The sequence below is a fragment of the Hypanus sabinus genome, chromosome 4 (genome assembly GCF_030144855.1).
Source record: "Hypanus sabinus isolate sHypSab1 chromosome 4, sHypSab1.hap1, whole genome shotgun sequence".
NCBI lineage: Eukaryota > Metazoa > Chordata > Chondrichthyes > Myliobatiformes > Dasyatidae > Hypanus > Hypanus sabinus.
The window spans coordinates 124,035,375-124,054,513 of NC_082709.1; the positions used below are offsets into that span (position 1 = coordinate 124,035,375).

The 19,139-nt window shown below is 42.1% G+C and overlaps 1 protein-coding gene across 3 annotated transcripts in view; it reads left to right on the forward strand.

The window, feature by feature from the left end:
* Positions 1-17,816, forward strand: part of gtpbp8 (GTP binding protein 8 (putative)) — a 42,565-nt gene extending 24,749 nt beyond the window's left edge. For 2 of the 3 annotated variants that reach the window (XM_059968067.1, XM_059968068.1), the window contains exons 6-8: positions 7,172-7,271; positions 11,154-11,272; positions 13,376-17,053. In XM_059968067.1, the coding sequence (XP_059824050.1) occupies positions 7,172-7,271; positions 11,154-11,272; positions 13,376-13,619 (463 nt within the window). In that variant the 3' untranslated portion in view covers positions 13,620-17,053. The other variant, XM_059968069.1, reaches the window with a different exon arrangement.
* Positions 17,817-19,139: the final 1,323 nt, after the last annotated feature.

The following is a 19,139-nucleotide window of genomic DNA, read 5'->3' on the forward strand; positions in this document are numbered from 1 at the left end:
CTACAGTCTGGGTTTTGGGGGGCCTTAGTTATTGCCTCAATCTGATCTGGTGCTATTGCCTTCACTCCCTTGGATATTACCCTGCCTAAGTATTCCACTTGTTGTGTGCAAAATTGCAGTTTCTTTTTGGATACTTTATGTCCTCCGTGCGCTAGCTTCTCTAACAGAGTTATAGTGTCCTGCTTACACTGTTCCTTGCTGTGGGAGCAAATCAACAGGTCAATCACATACTGTAACAATGTACTTTCCAATGGCATACCCTCTAGGTCTGCCTTCAATACCTGATTAAAAACTTGTGGTGAATGTTTAAATCCTTGCAGCGTTCTGGTATAGGTATATTGAGCACCTCTGTAAGTAAATGCAAACAGATACTGACACTGGTCAGTAGAGGAATGCTGAAGAAAGCCGAACACAAATCAATCACTGAAAAGTAACTTGCTCCCGGTGGAACATTAGTCAAAAGCGTGTGTGGGTTGGGGACTACCGCTGGCCAGTCCTCTACCACATCATTTACCGCTCGCAAATCATTCATCAATCTCCACTTAGATTTATCTGCTTTTAAAACTGGCAGCAACGGGGTATTGCATGGACTGTTTGTTCTTTTAAGCACTCCTATTTCAAGCAACCCCTGCACTGTCGATGCTATTCCCTCTTCCGCTTCTGGTCTTAGAGGGTATTGTGGTCTCCGGGGTGGAATTGCTGCCCTTTTCAGCCTTATTTCCACCGGACTGGCTGTTTTTATTTTCCCTACGTCCGTGTCATGCTGTGACCACAGAATAGACGGCAACTCATCTAACCTTTTATCTTTCTGCTGACCTCTTTCCTTTCCCAGCAAGGGCATGTGTGGTTGGGGAGTTATTTCAACCTCTCTCACTGTCCCTACCATATCTACACTTACCATTATTTTAATACAATTGTTTTCTTCTGATATCCACACCTCTGCCGTGATTTTCCTCCACACTGTTACGGTTTCAGCACTCTTAACTAATGGTCCTAAGTCTTTAGACTGATATCCCATGTTTACCAACAATGTAACATGGGGCGCAGCCTCCGGTATCCTGTACCATTTTTCTAAAAAGGTGTTCCATTTAACTTGTAAAGCTGCCCCTTGCTTTCCAATTATCACAGCCTCCCCTTCCAGGCGCTGCTGGGTACACGCCTCTAGGTGCCATTTCTCCTCTAACTCCCTGTTCTGAGTTTCGTCAAAAATCACCGTACAATGTAGCTCAGATTTGGGCATTACAGCCCTGGTTAATATAGCCTGCACGCCCTTTTTCCATTTCTCCCAGGTTTCCTGAATCTGATCTGCGATGTCTCCTATCCAAAAGACATTAGCCTTCTTGTCTTCTCGCACTATCAATTGAGCCCCTGCTCTTCCCACACTCAGCCCATTTCTGGCGCATTCTAATTTTAATTCCAATTTCAATAAGGCATCTCTGCCTAACAAATTAATACTAGCACCAGCAAAACAATTTCTTTATTTCCCATTCTCAACCACACTGGAGCCGTGCACTGTGTCAACTGTGTTTTCCCCGAGAACCCTACCGTCTTAATAAACTTTCCTGACAGGCCATAGTGTAAATGGACAATCTCTTTTCATGTGACCTGGCTGATTACATTCCCAGCACAATCTCTCTACTTCTCTTTCCCCCTGTTTCCTCACTGGTCCCCTTTGCCCATAGCTTCTCTGTCCCCCTCCTTGGAACTTCCAGTCCTGTCTGGGCTGTTTGAATTTAATCTGTTCCTGATAGGGCATTTGTGGGAATGCTCCCTCAAAGACGTTTATTGGCATGGGGTTTTCCAGCCCTTGTCTTACAGTGTGATCGGTTCCCCCATATAGCAGTGCTTTGTCCAGTTCAATGGCTGTACTCGGACCGGTGGTTGCTGGCAGCATTTTTTTGCTTTTCTCTTTTTCCTTCTTTTTGAGTTCTTCAAGCTGCATTTGTATTAACTTTCTTTGCACCTCTTCCTGCTGCTCAGCCAACCTTCGTTTGTCTTTCCAGTATTTCTCAACCACACGGACTATGTAGTCTCTAAATTCTTGTGGGGTCGTTGACATCAGCCCAACCACTTCCTCCAGTTTGGATTTTACTTGTGGAGGCATTGCATCCAAAATGCTATGTCGGAACAGTGTGGTGATAAATAAGCTATTCTCCACCTCTTGCTCAGTCTCCAGTCTCCACCTTTTCAACTGGTTTTCTACGTAGGCTGCTGGGTTTTCAGTGTCTCCCAGTGGATCCCCTTTTAAGGCTTTGGGGTCCACTTTGGGTGGATAAAGCTTCCTGAGGGCCTGCCATACCCTCTGCCTCACTCTGTCAAACCCATCTCCATCAGTTCTTGGGTCATTTGAGTTTACTATGCCATCCATTTCCATTAGTTCGTTAAATTTGGAGGTTCCCATCAACCTTATCATCAACCTTCAAATCTCCCATAGCCAATAATTGTCCCGCTGTTTCTTCTTCAAAGGCTCTAATCCATTTCCCTGCCCCTTCATGTAGATTGGGCAGAGTGTTTTTCAGCCCTTCTAGGTCCTGGGATCCGCAAGGAATATACTGCACTTGTCCTGATCCTTTTACTAACAACGGCATCATTCTTCCTCCTTCTTCCCAACTGCCCTGGCTCTCCTCCTCACCTGACTCCCCATCTGTCTCAGGGTATGTCTTTACTGCCTCCCACACAAATGTCTCCGGGGTCCTGCTCTTCCCTCGGTCTCCCTGTGGAGTCCTTCGGTAGTTTTGTGGAAGCAGGGAGTCTGGGAGGCCTTCGACATATCGGGAGAATGGGTGAAAAAAGAGGCAGATGAAATATAATATAGGGAAGTGCGTGGTCATGCAGTTTGGCAAAAGCAATAAAAGTGTAGATTATTTTGTACGTGGGGTGTGAGTCCTTGTGCAGGGTTCCCTAAAGATTAGCTTGCAGGTTGAGTCAGTAAGGAAGGCAAATGCAATGTCAATTTGGAAGTACTAGACTACAAAATGATTTTACTTCTTCAGGTTAGGAACTACGATGAATTTGAAGGTAGACAATCATCTTGAATGTTACAAATAAAATGAAGATTTGGAGGATTCAACTGTCAACAGCATTACGTGAAGGCAGTCCGTTAAATGTACTAGGTGTCTGCACTGGTTTTGTTCATTTACAGTGAATCAAAAGAACACAGCAATGTACACTGGGTGTATTCCTCCATTGATAACTATTAGGAACCAATACATAGTTTATGGTACTGTAGTGCTGTTGGTACTGTTCTAATTTGTTATGCATTTCATTTAAATATAAAATCTGTTACTCATTTAAACATAATTTCTTTTTTATACCTTTTTATCTATTTCCATGAATCTTAGGCTAATTGGGGCAGCTGCTTAATTGGGCGATGTGACCCACTTTCATTACAAAAGAGTGAACAGAGGACTTGATTCAAGGATGGTTTCAAAGCCTTTCTGAAAAAAAGTATGAAAATCCAATTTACTAAAGGGAATCTCTCTTTCATGACAGCTGAAAATGTAGAAGGAGCTTTAAGGTTTGCATTAAGAACCTTGAGTTCATTCAGCTAGATCGGAGGTCGGCAACCCGCGGCTTCGGAGCCACATGTGGCTCTTTTACGTCTGTGCTGCGGCTCCCTGTTGCTTTGAGAAATAATTGGTTGTGGCGACCCTTTTCCTGGCACATCCGAACCGACTCACAATTAGATAGCCTACTGCGCCATGGGGGCAGGTTGAGGGAGGCTTAAAAGTGAGGCTGAAGATTTCGAATAAAGTTTTTTCCTTCGACTGCAGTTACCGACTCCGTGTCGTAATTTTAGCGCTGCGTGTAGCACACCGCTACATGGTCAGTATTTAATTAAAATGTATTTTATGTTGGTTTGTTAGTTTTTGAAATGTAAATCTAAATTTGAAGATTATGGTGATCTTGTACAATCTAAATAAGACGTTGTGGCGACCCATTTCCTGACACATCCGAACCGGCTCACAATTAGCCAGCGTTCAGGCTAAGGGAGATAGCCTACGGGGGTTTGTGAGTACGTGTCTTTTGCAGCATCCGCGCCCATGGGGGGCGGGTTGAGGGAGGCTTAAAAGCAAGGCTGTTTAGTTCGAATAAAGCTATCTTTGACTGCAGTTTACTGACTGCGTGTAGCACACCGCTACAACGTGTTTTTATCGCTGGCTGTCCAGAGGGGAGGTGCTGAAACGCTTTGTCGCGTGTCTGGAAGGTGAAAACTTTCCTGGGCAGCAAAGGGCTCACCTTTCCTGAGCTGGAACAGCCAGAGTGGCTGGAAAAGCTACACTTCATGGTAGACATGACAGCGCACCTGAACACGCTGAACACAGCTCTTCAGGGGTAAGGACGTACAGCCCTGCACATGTTGGAGGATGTTTTGGCATTCGAGCGCAAGTTGACGTTGCTTGCCAGAGATTTACAGAAAGGCACATTGTCTCACTTCCCCAATTTGAGAGAGTTCAAACAAGGTCACGACTTGATAAATTCGGAGTATTTACATTCTGCAATCATCGCAATGCAAACATCGTTTGGGAAATGCTTCTGTGAGTTCAGAGAGGAAAAAAACACATTATCCTTCCCGGTCACTCCCCTAAGCGTCGATCCATCCCTACTGAATACGACTGCATTGTCAGGTGTGAGTCAACCTGAACAAGGATGATAAATATTTTAATTGCCTATTATTTTGCGTATATTCATATGTTTTCATTGTTCAGTGAAATAGTCCTTTTATTTTTCAGGTTGACAGCTGGCTGACGTTATTTTTGGTTTGCTGCTGGCGGCAAATTTAAGTTTGGCGTTTTTCATAAATACAAGAAGGACTCAAATAGACATTGAGTATTTTACTTAAAAGTAACCTTCAACCCAACGTCTTTTTTTCGGAGGTCAAAATGTTTTTGTTGCATGCAGAAATGTAATTTCGTTTTCTCTGCAGGAGTTCATCAATTTCATAAATGCAACACATTATAGTTTGTTTATACATAGCATAAAGGCAAAACAAAACGTTGTATGCAGTGTTATTTCATTTTAAATGTCAAACGGGTTTTGCGGCTCCCAGTGTTTTCTTTTCTGTGGGAAACGGGTCCAAGTGGCTCTTTCAGTGGTAAAGGTTGCTGACCCCTGAGCTAGATACTCTAAGTTCAGCGTTATTGACAGAAATATTACACTCACAAAATGCTGGAGGAAGTCAGTAGGTCAGGCAGCATCTGCAGAGAGGAATAAACAGCTGGCATTTTGGGCTGAGACCCTTCATCCTGCCATAGCCTCCTCTGCATTGGTGAGACCTGACGTAGATTGGGAAACTGCTTTGGCAAGCGCCTTTGTTCCTTCTATAAGAAGTAGGATTTCCTGGTGGCCAACTATTTTAATTCCTCGCCCCGTTTTCACTCTGACATGTCGGTCTGCGACCTCCTCTATTGCCTCAATAAGGCCTCTCTCAGGTTGGCGGAGGTTCCTCCCATATTCCGTCTGGGTAACCTCCAACCTGTTGGAATGAAAAATTATTTCTCTAACATTAAGTAATTTCTCCCCCTTCCCCTTCTCTTTTTCATTTCCCATTCTGGCTCCCCTCTTATCCCTCTCTGCTTATTACTTCCCTTTGGTGCCCCTCCTCCTTCCCTTTCTCCCATTGATAACTTTCCTCTCCTATTAAATTATTTCTTCAGCTCTTTACGTTTTCTACCTATCACCTCCCAGTTTCTCATTTCATCCCCTTCCCCCCTTCCCTTCCAATTTACCTTCCCCCTCATCTGGTTTACCAATTACCTGCTAGCTTGCACACCTTCCCCCTCCTCCACCGCCCTTGGCTACTTTCACCCTTCCTTTCCAGTCCCATTGTAGGGTCTCAGCCCACAACATCGTCTTTATTCCTCTCCATTAATGCTGCCTGACTTGCTGCATTCCTCCAGCATTTTGTGTATGTTACTCTGGATTTCCAACATCTGCAGATTCCCTCGTGTTTAGAAATAATGCACCATCTCCCAAGCTACTTATCTGACACCCTGACAAACATCTTCCCACCTGTGACAGAGTCAATTGGCCCCACTTTGGCCTCATCACTCACTTCAGAACCTAAAGAAATGCAGAGGAAATAAGTCATTCTTAACCCTTGAGGGATCGTTTAAGTGGAAATAGACATTTCAAATCTAGTGATATGTTTCAGTTATAGATAGGATTGCATGGTTGTGTAGTGGTTAGCATAATGTTTTACAGCACCAGTGATATCGAGGTTCAATTCCCTCTGCTATTTGTAAAGTGTTTGTACATTCTCCCCATGACTGCATGGGTTTCCTACGGGTGCTCCGTTTTCCTTCCACATTCCAAAGATGTACAGGTAAGAGTTGATGAGTTGTGGGCATGCTATGTTGGTGCTGGAGCATTTCAGTTTGGACTTTGATGTAATGTGAGAAATTAAGCTAATGTTTAAATCTTTATCTTCTCCATATTTAACGTTGAGATAAATGGTCAGAAGAAAAAAGTTGTTCTGATGATATTAGTTGAGGTATAAATGTTCATAAATATGCTCAAAGAACATCTAGTGAGATAAATATAGAAAACTAGAAGTTCTGAAGACCTAGAATTCTTACTATGCAAAATTGTTTACTGTTGCCTCAGGATGTGTATTCCAGATACAAGAACCATAGTTTGATGTCTTATTTACATGATAGAATGTTGGAAGATGTGGCACTTCCTCATTATTGTACTGAAGTATCAACTTGGCTCTGGAGTGAAGCTTGAACCAAAATCTTCTGATTTGTAGGTGAAGTTGTCCTCACCATGCAAAAACTAGTACTCATTGAATTAGAATCTGGTTGCAGAATAGGAAATACTGTTTTCCTTGTTTGTTTGGCTTGTGATCTGTGCATGGAACAATTCCCCACCTAGACTGAAAAAAGCAGAGTTTTGGAATTGGTCAACATAATTAGTTGCTGTACTGGAAGGTTGATGAGATCTTTCTGGAAGACAAATTAAGTTGGGTTGAGGTGCCTTCCTCACATTATGCTCATTAGATTTATTTTCCATGTAGCTCTGGAAGCACCTGCTGTTGACAAAAATGAGAAAGCCATTGAATTGTCCAGCACCAAAAATCACCCCTTGGTCGCCATGCCTTTTTAAAAAAAAAAGTGGAAATCAAGATGTGAAAATTTTAAAATCTTAAAAAAAGATGTTCCTTCCACAGCTTAAAGAGAACATTTTTATTGTTGGATGGATCAATAGGAATTCAACAAGCAGACCAAATAGCAATTGAAATGTGTGAGGAGTTTGGAATTCCATATGCTGTAAGTAATAATTTTGGGTTGACTTTTTTTTTTACCATATACTACTTTGAGATTTGTTTTCTTGCAGGCATTTACAGGAACAAAAAGAAGCAATAGAATTTTATAAAAAACTGTATATAAACAGACTAACAAATGCCAATGTGCAAAAGAAAAAAAAAACTGTAAATAAAAATAATACTGAGAACGAGTTATAAAGAATCCTTAAAAGTGAGTCTGTAGATCATAGAATCAATATAGAGTGTTGGTGAATTAATTTGTCCATGCCATTTCAGGAGTTTGATGTTTGTAGGGTAATAACTGTTCCTGAACCTGGCAGTGTGGGACTTAAGGGTTATATTATATACAGTACCTTCTAGTAGTGAAAAGAGCGCATGTTCTGGATAGTAGAGGTCTTTGCTGATGAATGCTGCTTTCTGGTGGCAGCATTCCTTGTGGAAGTACTCAGTGTAGGGGAGGGCTTCGCCTCATATAGACTGGGCTGTACGTACCACTTCCTAGCTGCTTCTGTACTGGGACATTGCCATTTCTATACTGGACCGTGATGCAGTGAGTTAGGGTACTTTCCGCTGTACATCTACAGAAGTTTGCCAAACCATTTGATGACATATCGAATCTGTACAAACTTCTAAGAAAGTAGAGGCACTGTTGCTCTTTCCTGTATACATTTGACCCACACAAGTATTTGCTCCATTTCTAATCCCCAACTTTGATTCCTTGATAAAGTCCTACTTAACCGATTAATGTGCAAACAGGTTTGGGGATAACCTACTGAAAATTGATTGATGGATGAGAGTCGGTGAATAGAGAGAAATGTGTATTTTGTGGTGACAGGGTAAGACAAATGGTGTGCCACAAAGATCTGTGCTTGGGCTCTCACTATTCTCAAAATGTATCAATGGTTATGGATAGGCAATTCATATTCAATATTCCTGAGTAACCTGGCAACATACGATAGGATTGTGAAATGTGAAAAAAAATGCACATAGACTTCCAGGCTACTTAACAAATTGAGTGGGCAAGTACTAGTTAAATGCCACTATTAATGTGGATAAATGTGATATTGTGGCGACCCACTTCCTAGCGCACTCGAACCGGCTCACAAATAGCCAGCGCGCCGGCATAAAGGCCAGTCCCAAAAGGGTGCCAAGTCTGCTTCATCAGCAAGGGGAAAAGCCCGTGCGCGGGACAGGACTGTGAATACGTGCCCCCTACAGCATCCGCGCCCGGGGAGGGCAGGATCAGGAAGGCTTTAAAGCGAGGCTGCAAAGTTCGAATAAAATCTCTTTTTGTAACTGCAGTTCATCGACTCCGTGTCGTTATCTCTGCACTGCGTGTAGCACACTGCTCCAACTGGTGACCCCGACGGCCCAAAAGACCTCACCTATGGTTCCAGCAAGCAGAAGCCCAATTCCACATTCGGCAGATAACCTCAGAGGACACACGTTACTACTACGTGGTGAGCTCCCTCGACCAGGACACAGCGGCCCAGGTTGAGGAGTTCATACAGTCTTCCCCCAGCGGACTGCAAATACACAGAATTCAAAGCCCTGCTCATAAGGACTTTCAGATTCTCACGGCGTGAGTGGGCTGCCCGCTTACTGCACCTGGATGGTTTGTGAGACAGACCTCCATCAGCTTTGATGAATGAGATGCTGTCCCTGGCTGAAGGACACAAGCCCTGCCTCATGTTTGAGCAGCCATTCCTAGAGCAGCTGCCCGAGGACATCCGCCTGCTGCTGTCCGACGCGGATTTCAGTGACCCCCGGAAGGTGGCAGCCCAGGCGGACTTGCTGTGGAAAGCCAAGAAGGAGAGTGGGGCATCCGTCACACAGATCACCAGGCCACCCTCCCAGCAGCAGACCAGACCAGGCCCGGCAGCAGAGCCCACTAGCCCCGGAGGGAAGGGTAAGGAGACCAAAGAACAATGGTGCTTCTACCACCAGCGGTGGGGCACAGAAGCCCGCCGCTGTCGCCCACCCTGCAAGTTCCTGGGAAACGCCAGGGCCAGCCGCCGCTGATGGCTACGGCGGCTGGCCATCGGGATAGCCTCCTGTAGGTGTGGGACAAGCGGTCGGGACGCTGTTTTTTGGTCGACGCCAGAGCCGAGATCAGCGGCTTACCTCCGAGTTACGACACCCGCAACAGGGCACTGGGTCCCACCCTGAGGGCTGCGAACAGCAGCACAGTAAGGACCTACGGCACCCGTACGGTGCAGCTACAGTTCGGCTCCAGCCGGTTCACGTGAGACTTCACACTGGCCGCCGTAGCCCAACCGCTCCTGGGCACGGATTTTTTGCGGTCTCACAGCCTACTGGTCGACCTGCCAAGGCAGAGACTGGTTCACGCCGAGACCTTTCAGACGTTCTCCCTGGGTGAAGCCCAGTTGCCAGCCCCACACCTCGACTCCATCATGCTGTCCAGCAACAACTTCACCAGAGTCCTGGTGGATTTCCCATCAGTTCTGGCACCGCAGTTCACAGCAGCCATGTCCAGACAAGGCGTACAGCACCACATCCCGACACAGGGACCATCCTTCCACGCCCGTACTTGAAGGCTTCCCCCGGACAAGCTCCGACTGACGAAGGAGGAGTTCAGCTAGTTAAATTCCACTATTAATGTGGATAAATGAGCTATTATCTACTTTGATATAAAAATATGTAAAATTATCTATCACACAGGGTTACACTGGCCACATTACTGAATAGTTTACACAAGAGATAGATGTCCAAGCTCAAAACTCACCAAAGTGTATGAGAAAGAGTAGAATTTTGGCATTGAGATAGAGGATTGGCTGTGATCATATTGAACATGCTCTGTGGGTCAGGTGCCCTTTTGTTAATTTTCTGTGTTTTATTGTGTATTTATCTAACAACTAGTTGAAATTACTAACCAGTTAGTATAAAGTGAAAAGATTGTCATTTCATTTTTGGAGTCCAAATCCGGCTGTGCCTGATCTTCTATTCAACAGTTATTGCTTCTTTCTGTGTGTGATAGAGTTTCATAATGCAGGTGTGATGAAATGTTTTCAGTGTGTAACTCTTAATATGTGGCATCCACTTGTATTAAACACACCATGTTTAATACAGCTGCATGTCCTGCCCCAGTGCTGGACTATGCATCTGTTTTCAATGACTAGGCCCATAATGTGATCAAGTATTCTACATCAGAAAAGCATTTCACTGTATAAAAATAGTTAATAGATCACAAGCAGAAAATTTTATTTTTTAAATTAAATTAATGCTGAGTGTGGCATAATCCCAGTGCAATAACTAATTCTTAATTGGATGCTATCTTTTAATGGGTGAATCTTTTTTTAAGACTTTCAGATTGCGTTGGAAATTTTTTATGCACAATCTTGTAACTCTTTATCACAGAATTATGATTGGTGTACAAATGTGGTTGAAACCAAAATGTTTCTTAACTTTACAGCTCAATTTAATTTTGATTGATTGTTTTAATCCTTTGTGCATAATAGTTTAACTGCATATGGAATAAACAAAATAAATCCAAGCTGAATTGTTTAAAATACTATTTAGAATTAGTAAAATTTAAGTACAGTTTTACAACCAATGTTCTGCAAATAAGTACATTAATTTAAACTGCTTACTAACTGTTAAAGGGCCATTGAATGGTATTTGTAAGGAAAATTTGATTATGTGGTAAGAGACATGAATATGTTTCTTGATTTTTACTACAAGCCACATAAAAATGCGGATTTGTTTTTACTTGTGCCATAAAATCTCAGAATTGTTTTGCACGGAGCCATTAAAATATACAAATTGGCAATATAATGTGAAATCTTGCAAAGCATGAAAATAATAAGGCTAAACTGCATCCATAAGAGTACCAAATAATTAACACACTGCATTATGTTCATTGCAGATAGTATTAACAAAGATTGACAGACCTCAGCAGGGCAATCTGTTGAAGGTGATTATGGACGTACGAGAAATGATAGAGAAGCAGACTTTGGGGTGTTTTCCTCAGCTGTTCCCTGTGAGGTATGTCAAGATTTCAATTAATTTATTTTGAAATTCTGTAGGACATTTTGGAAGGAAGACAGAATCTGTGAATTAATATCACTAGCATACGTCATGAAATTTGTTGTTTTGTGGCAGCAATTCATTGCACTACACAATATAAAAAACTATATAATAAGAAATAAAAAAATCAATTTAGTGTAAAAAGATAGTAAAAAGAAAAAAAATAATGAGGTAGTGTACATGAGTTCATTAACCATTCAGAAATCTGATGGTGGAGAGAAAGAATCTGTTCCTGAAACATTGAGTGTATGTCTTCAAATTCCTGTCTCTCCTCCCCCCCGCCACCGATGGTAGCTATGAGGGCACATCCTGGTTGATGGAAGGCCTTAATGATGGATGCTGCCTTTTTGAGGCATCACCTTTAGAAGGTGTCCTTGATGCTAGGGAGGCTCATGCCCATGATGGCGAGGGCTGAGTTTACAATTGTATACAACTTTTTCCAGTCCGGTGCAGTGGCCTGTCAATACCGGATGGTGTTGCAGCCGGTTCAAGTGCTCTCCACGGTACATCTGTAGAAATTTGCAAATGTCTTTGGTGACATACTAGTTCTCCCAAACTCCGAATAAAATATAGCCGCTGTCATGCTTTCTTTGTAATTGCATCAATATGTTGGGCGCCAGATAGATCTTCAGAGGTGTTGACGCCCAGGAGCTTGAAACTGCTCACTCTTTCCACCGCTGACCCCTCGCTGAGGACTGGTGTGTCAACTGGTCAACCTCCCCTTCCTGAAGTCCACAGTCAAATCCTTGGTCTTACAGACATTGAGTGCAAGTTTGTTGCATCACCACTCAACCAGCTGATCTATCTCACTCCTGTATACCTCCTCGTCACTATCTGAAATTCTCCCACAATTGTGTTGTTGGCAAATTTATAGATGGCATTTGAGCTGCGCCTTGCCACACAGTTGTGGGTGTAGAGAAGAGCAGAGCAGTGGGCTAAGCATGTCTCCTTGAGGTGTGACAGTGTTGAGTATCAGTGAGAAGATCTTATTTCTGATCCACACTGACTGGTCTCTCAGTGAAAAAGTCGAGGATCCATTTGCAGAGGGAGGTAGAGGCCTAGGCTTTGGAGCATGTTGGTTGGAACTGAGGATATGATTGTATTGAACACTGAGCTGTAATCAATAAACAGCAGCTTGATGTCAGTATTGCTATTGTCCAGGTGATCCAATGCAAACACCTATGTCAGGATATTGTTCATTAACTATAGCTCAGCATTTAACACCATCATTCCCAAAATTCTGATTGATCAGTTACAGAACCTGAGCCTCTATACCTCTCTCTACAATTGGATCCTCGTCTTCCTAACCAGAAGACCACAATCTGTGCCGATTGGTGATAATATCTCCTCCTCGCTGACGATCAACACTGGTGCACCTAGGGTGTGTGCTTAGCCCACTGCTCTACTCTCTCTATTCCCACGACTGTGTGGCTAGGCATAGCTCAAATACCATCTATAAATTTCAGATGAAGATAAGAATTTTGTAGAAACTCAGATGGAAATGAGAGGGCATACAGGACCGAGATATACCAATTAGTGGAGTGGTGTCGCAGCAACAACCTTACACTCAACATCAATAAGATGAAAAAGCCGATTGTGGACTTCAGGAAGGTTGAGACAAAGGAACAACATACCATTCCTCTAGAGCAATCACTGTCAGCTCCATCTTGGTTACTAGCCTACAAAGAACCAAGGATGTCTTTAAGGGGTGGTGTCTCATAAAGGCAGTGTCCATTATTAAGTACCAGGGCATGCCCTTTTCTCACTGTTACCATAAGGTAGGAGGTACAGAAGCCTGAAGGCACACAGTGTGATTCAGGAACAGCTTCTTCCCCTCTGCCATCTGATTCCTAAATGGACATTGAACCCATGAACACAACCTCACTGTTTTAATATATATTATTTCTGTCTTTTTGCACAATTTTAATCTATTCAATATACATATACTGTAATTAATTTACTTTATTTTTCTATATTATGTATTGCATTGTACTGCTGCTGTTAAGTTTACAGATTTCACGACACACACCAGTGATAATAAACCTATTCTGATTCTCTGAGATTGAAGATGTACTTGAACACTCCTGCCAGATGGTTGCCACGCGTTTTCAGTGCCCTACCAGGTACACCATCAGGACCTGATGACTTGCAAGAGTTCGCCCTCTTGAAAAATGTTATGACGTTGGCTTCACGGATTCGCACAGGTGTAGTTCTGGTCTCCCTTTCAAGGCTTACATGGAAGATGTTGAGCTCATCTGGGAGTGAAGCATCACAGCCATTCATGATGTTAAGTTTCACCTTGTAGGAAGTGATGGCCTGTAAATTCTGCCAAAGCTGCCATCCATCCGATTCTGTCTCTAATTTCAATTGGAATTGTTTTCTCACTCTTAAAATAGCTTTCCGTAGGTCATACCTGGACTACTTGTATAGTTCTGGATCACAAGTCTTGAATAACACAGATCTAGCCCTCAGCAAACTACGAATCTCTAGGTTCATCCACGGCTTTTGGTTTGAGTATGTCTAGTTATAATACATAGGAGCAGAATAAGGCCGTTTGGCCTGTCAAGACTGCTCTGCCATTAAGTCACGGCTGATCTTTTTTCCCCTCCTCACCCCACTCCCCAGCCTTCTCCCCATAACCATTGATGCCATGTCCAATCAAGAAACAATCAAGCTCTGCCTTAAATATATCCAACAATCTCGACTCCACAGCTGCCTGTGCTAATAAATTCCACAAATTCACTACACTCTGGCTAAAGAAATTTCTCTGCGTCTCTGTTTTAAATGGATGCCCTCTATCCTGAGACTGTGCCCTCTTGTCCTACACTCACCCACCACTGGAAACATCCTTTCCTCATCTACTCTGTCTAGGCCTTTCAACATTCAAAAGATTTCAATGAGATCCACCCTCATCCTTATAAATTCCAGTGAGTACTGACCCAGAGCCATCAAATGTTCCTCATATGATAACCCCTTCATTCCCAGTAAACCTCCTCTGAACCCTCTCCAAACACAAAACTGTTCACAATACTCAAACCAGTACCTTATAAAGCCTCAGCATCACATCCTTCCTCTTGTACTCTAGACCTCTTGAAGTGAATGCTAATGTTGCATTTGCTTTCCTCACCACCAACACTACTTGCAAGTTAACCTTGAGGGAGTTCTGCACAAGGACTCCCTAGTCACTTTGCATCTCAGATTTTTGGATTTTCTCCCCATTTAGAAAATAATTTGCACCTTTATTTCTACTACCAAAGTGTATGATCGTGCATTTTCTAACATTGTATTTCATTTGCCACCTTCTTGCCCATTCTCCTAATCTGTCTAAGTCCTCTGGCAGCCTACCTCTTTCCTCAATACTACCTGCCCCTCCACCAATCTTCGTATCATCTGCAAACTTGACAGCAAAGCCATCTATTCCATCATCTAAATCATTGATTTTGAACATAAAAAGCAGTAGTCTCAACACCAGCCTCTGCAGAACTCCACTAGTCACTGGCAGCCAACCAGAAAAGGATCCTTTTATTCCCACTCGCTGCCTCCTACCAATCAGCTAATGATCTAACCGTGCCAGTAACTTTCCTAGAATGCCATGGCCTCTTAACTTGGTAAGCAGCCTCACTTTCTGAAAGTCTAAATATACAACAGCCACTGCATGCCCTTTATCCATCCTACGTGTAATCTCCTCAAAGAATTCCAACAGGTTCATCAGGCAAGATTTTCCCTTCAGAAAACCATGCTGACTTTGTCATATCTTGTCTTGTGTCACCAAGTACTGCATATGCTCATCCTTAATAATTGACTCCAACTTCTTCTGCCTTGTAATAGTAACTGCCTTCACTTCTCTTCCCTCACACCCTTCAACATCTGGCTCACTGCTAGTGTCTTCCACAATGAAGACTGATGTAAAATACTCATGTAGTTCATCTGCCATCTCCTCGACCTCTGTTTTATCTTTCCAGCCTCCTTTTCTAGCAGTCCTGTATCCAATCTCATCTCTTTTATTTTTTACATACTTGAAAAAGCTTTTGTTATCCATTTTGATATTGTTTGCCAGCTTGCTTTCATATTTCATATTTTCTCTCCTAATGATTCTTCTAGTTGTTTTCTGTAGAGTTTTAAAAGCTTTCCAATCCTCTTGTCTTCCCACTAATTTTTGCTTTGTTGTATGCCCTCTCCTTTGCTGTTACATTAGCTTTGACTTTCTTTGTCAGCCATGGTTTTACTATTTTGCCATTTGAGTATTTCTTTGTTTTTGGAATATATCTGCCCTGCACCTTCCTCATTTTTCCTAGAAACGCACACCATTGCTGCTCTGCTGATATCCCTGCCAGCATCTCTTTCCAATTTACTTTGGCCGACTCCCCTTTCATACCACGGTAACTTTCTTTACTCCACTGAAATACTGCTATGTGAGACTTTACTTTCTCCGTATCAGATTTCAAGTTGAATTCAATCATATCGTGATCACTGTCTCCTAAGGGTTCTTTTACCTTAAGCTCCCTAATCACCTCTGGTTTATTACATAACCCTCAGTATTGTCCAGTCGACCAACATTGTTTGTTATAAATGGTCAGTTTGTTCTGTTCCCAGGTTTCACAGCCTGTTAAAAACACAGAGCGTGGAGGAGCTCAGCACCAGCTGCTGGGGGAGCTCGGCACCAGCTATGGAAGGAAATGGACAGTTGATGTTTCGGATTGCGACCCTTTGTCAGAACTGATGAAGCTGAGCTTGATAAAGGGTAATAATGCAAAACGTCGACTGTCCATTTCCATCCAGAAATGCTGCCTGCACCACCAAGTTACTCTAGCTTTGCATCTTGGTCCAGATTTCCAACATCAGCAGTTTCTATTATCTGCATTTCATTGCCTGTTCTCTACTGTACGTTCTATCAGTTCGACAGGTTAATGTTGCTGATTGTATTCCAGCAGAGTGCCCTCTTCCCTTCAACATCATTGTCTGTCTTTCCTCCCTTGTACTTGTTTATGTTTGGTGCATATTGAGTGGAATGACTCAGTATGACCTTAACCACTGCTATTAATTATGGTGCTTGGTGGGAAGCCAGTTGAGAGAGTGTGATTAACCTTGGACAACTCAAACATTTTCTCTATTTGTCTTTTTAAGGGCAAGCCTGAAGCATTCAGTCCCTACTTTTGCCAGTGTCCATACTGCTTTCTCCCCTCGTTAGTTTTTGCAGCAATGCCAGCCATATGAAATGATCTCATTGGTATATTATACATTGAACACTTGTTATCACAAGAACAAGCTATTGTCAACACATTTCTATTCCAAAATGTGTTTTAAAAAAGACATGAGAAATATTTCTATTCAGTAAGTGGAAACTGAATCACTTTGGACACCAAAGTCAACACATTATATTCTATTTTGCAGGAAAGAGATTTAATTCAAACACGATGCTGTCTTCAGTAATTTTGAAACTCTTCCTGCCAATAATGGAATATCTGCTTCTAATAGGCTAAAGCCTTTTTAACTTGATGAACATACAGTTATAACATACGTCAGAGTTTAACCCTAGATAAGAGGGGCTGAGTAATAACAATTTCTTGTTGCATTCGCTCCAATTTCTCCATTCTTCTTCCATAGGCAATTATATAATCAGTGATTGGTCCTTCAGATTCTGTCTTAAGACTGAATGGTTGTAAAGTACAGATATCTCTTATGTTCAAAGTTTATGAAATGTTACCATTTAGAAGAAAATAATATTGGCATGTTAATTATTTCCACAGTTCTTTGAACTACTCTGGAATTCATCTCCTAAGATGCTTCATTGCACATGTAACGGGAAATCTTCAGATTAATCAGGATGACTCCAATTTATCATCAACAATGAAAAATTATGAAGGGATATGAAAATTGAAAGTCACTGTAACAAAACTGAAGTCAAGCACTGACTTCATTAAACTTACCTGTTGAATCGAGACTGCAAACCTAAGGTCAATTCAGATTTGACCCAATTATGATCCTGTATGTATATTAATAAGAATTATTACAAAATTTATCATCATGTATTATGTGCACAGACTGCATATGCGTCTGATGGTAAAATCAGTTACTTTTGGTCTAAAATCGACTGAGCATTAAAAATCATGGATTTCTATTTGTAACTACTCCAATCTGGCTGGTTCAGTTACCATAATTGTAAATAGAAATTATTTTTATGGTGTCCAGTGGGTGCGTGGCTTATTTTGATTGAAAGCCATTTCCATCATAATTGATCAGTTTTAAAACTGCTGTTGCTCTTCCCATTGGCTGGCTGCACCTAGTGTCTAGTTTCAAACACCATGGGGGCATAAATAGTATTTTATGTGAAAGTTTTGCTCTCTTTCCCTTTGACCCCAGAACTATCAGGAAGGTAATATCCGTGCGCACTTTTAATGCTGTATGTTTGTGGAATATTTAGTTCTATAGTTTGTGTAACTTGGGGGAGCAAATGTTTGGTTGAATTTTTTACTGTTTGTAATTAAATGATTAATATACTTAATCGCAGTCAGTGTTTTCTGTCTCACTTGGCAGACCTGAGAACTTAATTTACTGTTACATCTGGTTATATGGCAATTACATTATCTTTTCAAATTGCCCTAATATTTTCTTAAAAAGAATAGAGAAGTGATTTTGTACCAGCAACGGTAGCAACTGCAAGCATTGTGCGAGTGTTTCATCTTCAAACATTTCTGTTACCTTTGATTTTATTTTGTTTTTCAAAGTGCATATATGTCAGAATATACATCACCTTATACAATGCTCAGATTCATTGTCTTGCAGGCATACTCAATAAATCTGTAGAATAATAACCATTGCAGAATCGATGAAAGACTGTACCAACGAGCATTCAACCAGTGTGCAAAAGATAGCAAACTGTGCAAATATCGAAAGAAATAATAATAGTAAATAAGTAATAAATATAGAGAACTTAAGATGTAGAGTCCTTGAAAGTAAGTCCATAGGTTCTGGGAACATTTCAATGATTGTGCAAGTAAAGTTGAGTGAAGTTACCCCTTTGGTTTAAGAGCCCTGATAATTAAGGTATAATAACTGTTCCTGAAACTGGTGCTGTGAGTCCAGAGGCTCCTGTACCTTCTTCCTGATGGCAGCAGTGAGAAGAGAGCACGTCCTGAGTGTGGGTGTCCTGATGATTAATGCTGCTTTCCTGCAGCAGTGTTTTATGTGGATGTACTCAATGGTGGGGGGAGCTTTACCTGTAATGGACTGGGTCGTCTCCTATACTTTTTGTAGGATTTTCCGTTCAAGGGTGTTGGTGTTTACATACCAGTCAATATACTCTCCACCACATACCTATATAAGTTTCTACAAGTTCTAGATGTCATTTTGAATCTCTGCTAACTCCTAAGGAAGTAGAGGTAATGCCATGCTTTCTTTTTCGTAAGAGCCCAGGATAGGTCCTCCAAAATAATAACACCAGGGAGTTTAAAGTTGCTGACCACCTCTACCTCTGATACTCCGACAAGGACTGGGTCATGGACCTCTGGTTCCCTTCTCCTGAAGTCAATAATCAGTTCCTTGGTCTTGCTGACATTAAGTTAAAAAGTAATTGTTATCGCTCCACTCAGCCAGATTTTCAATCTCCCTCCAATTTGCTGACTCATCACCACCCTTGATTCAGCCTATTTCAGTGGTGTCTTAAGCAAACTTGAAGATAGCATCGGAGCTGTGCTTAGCCACAGTCATAAGTGTAAAGCAAGTAGAGCAGGGGTCTAAGCACGCAGCCTTGTGGGGCACCTGTGCTGATGGAGATCGTGGAGGTGATGCTGCCATAATGAACTGATTGGGGTCCTCAATTTAGGAA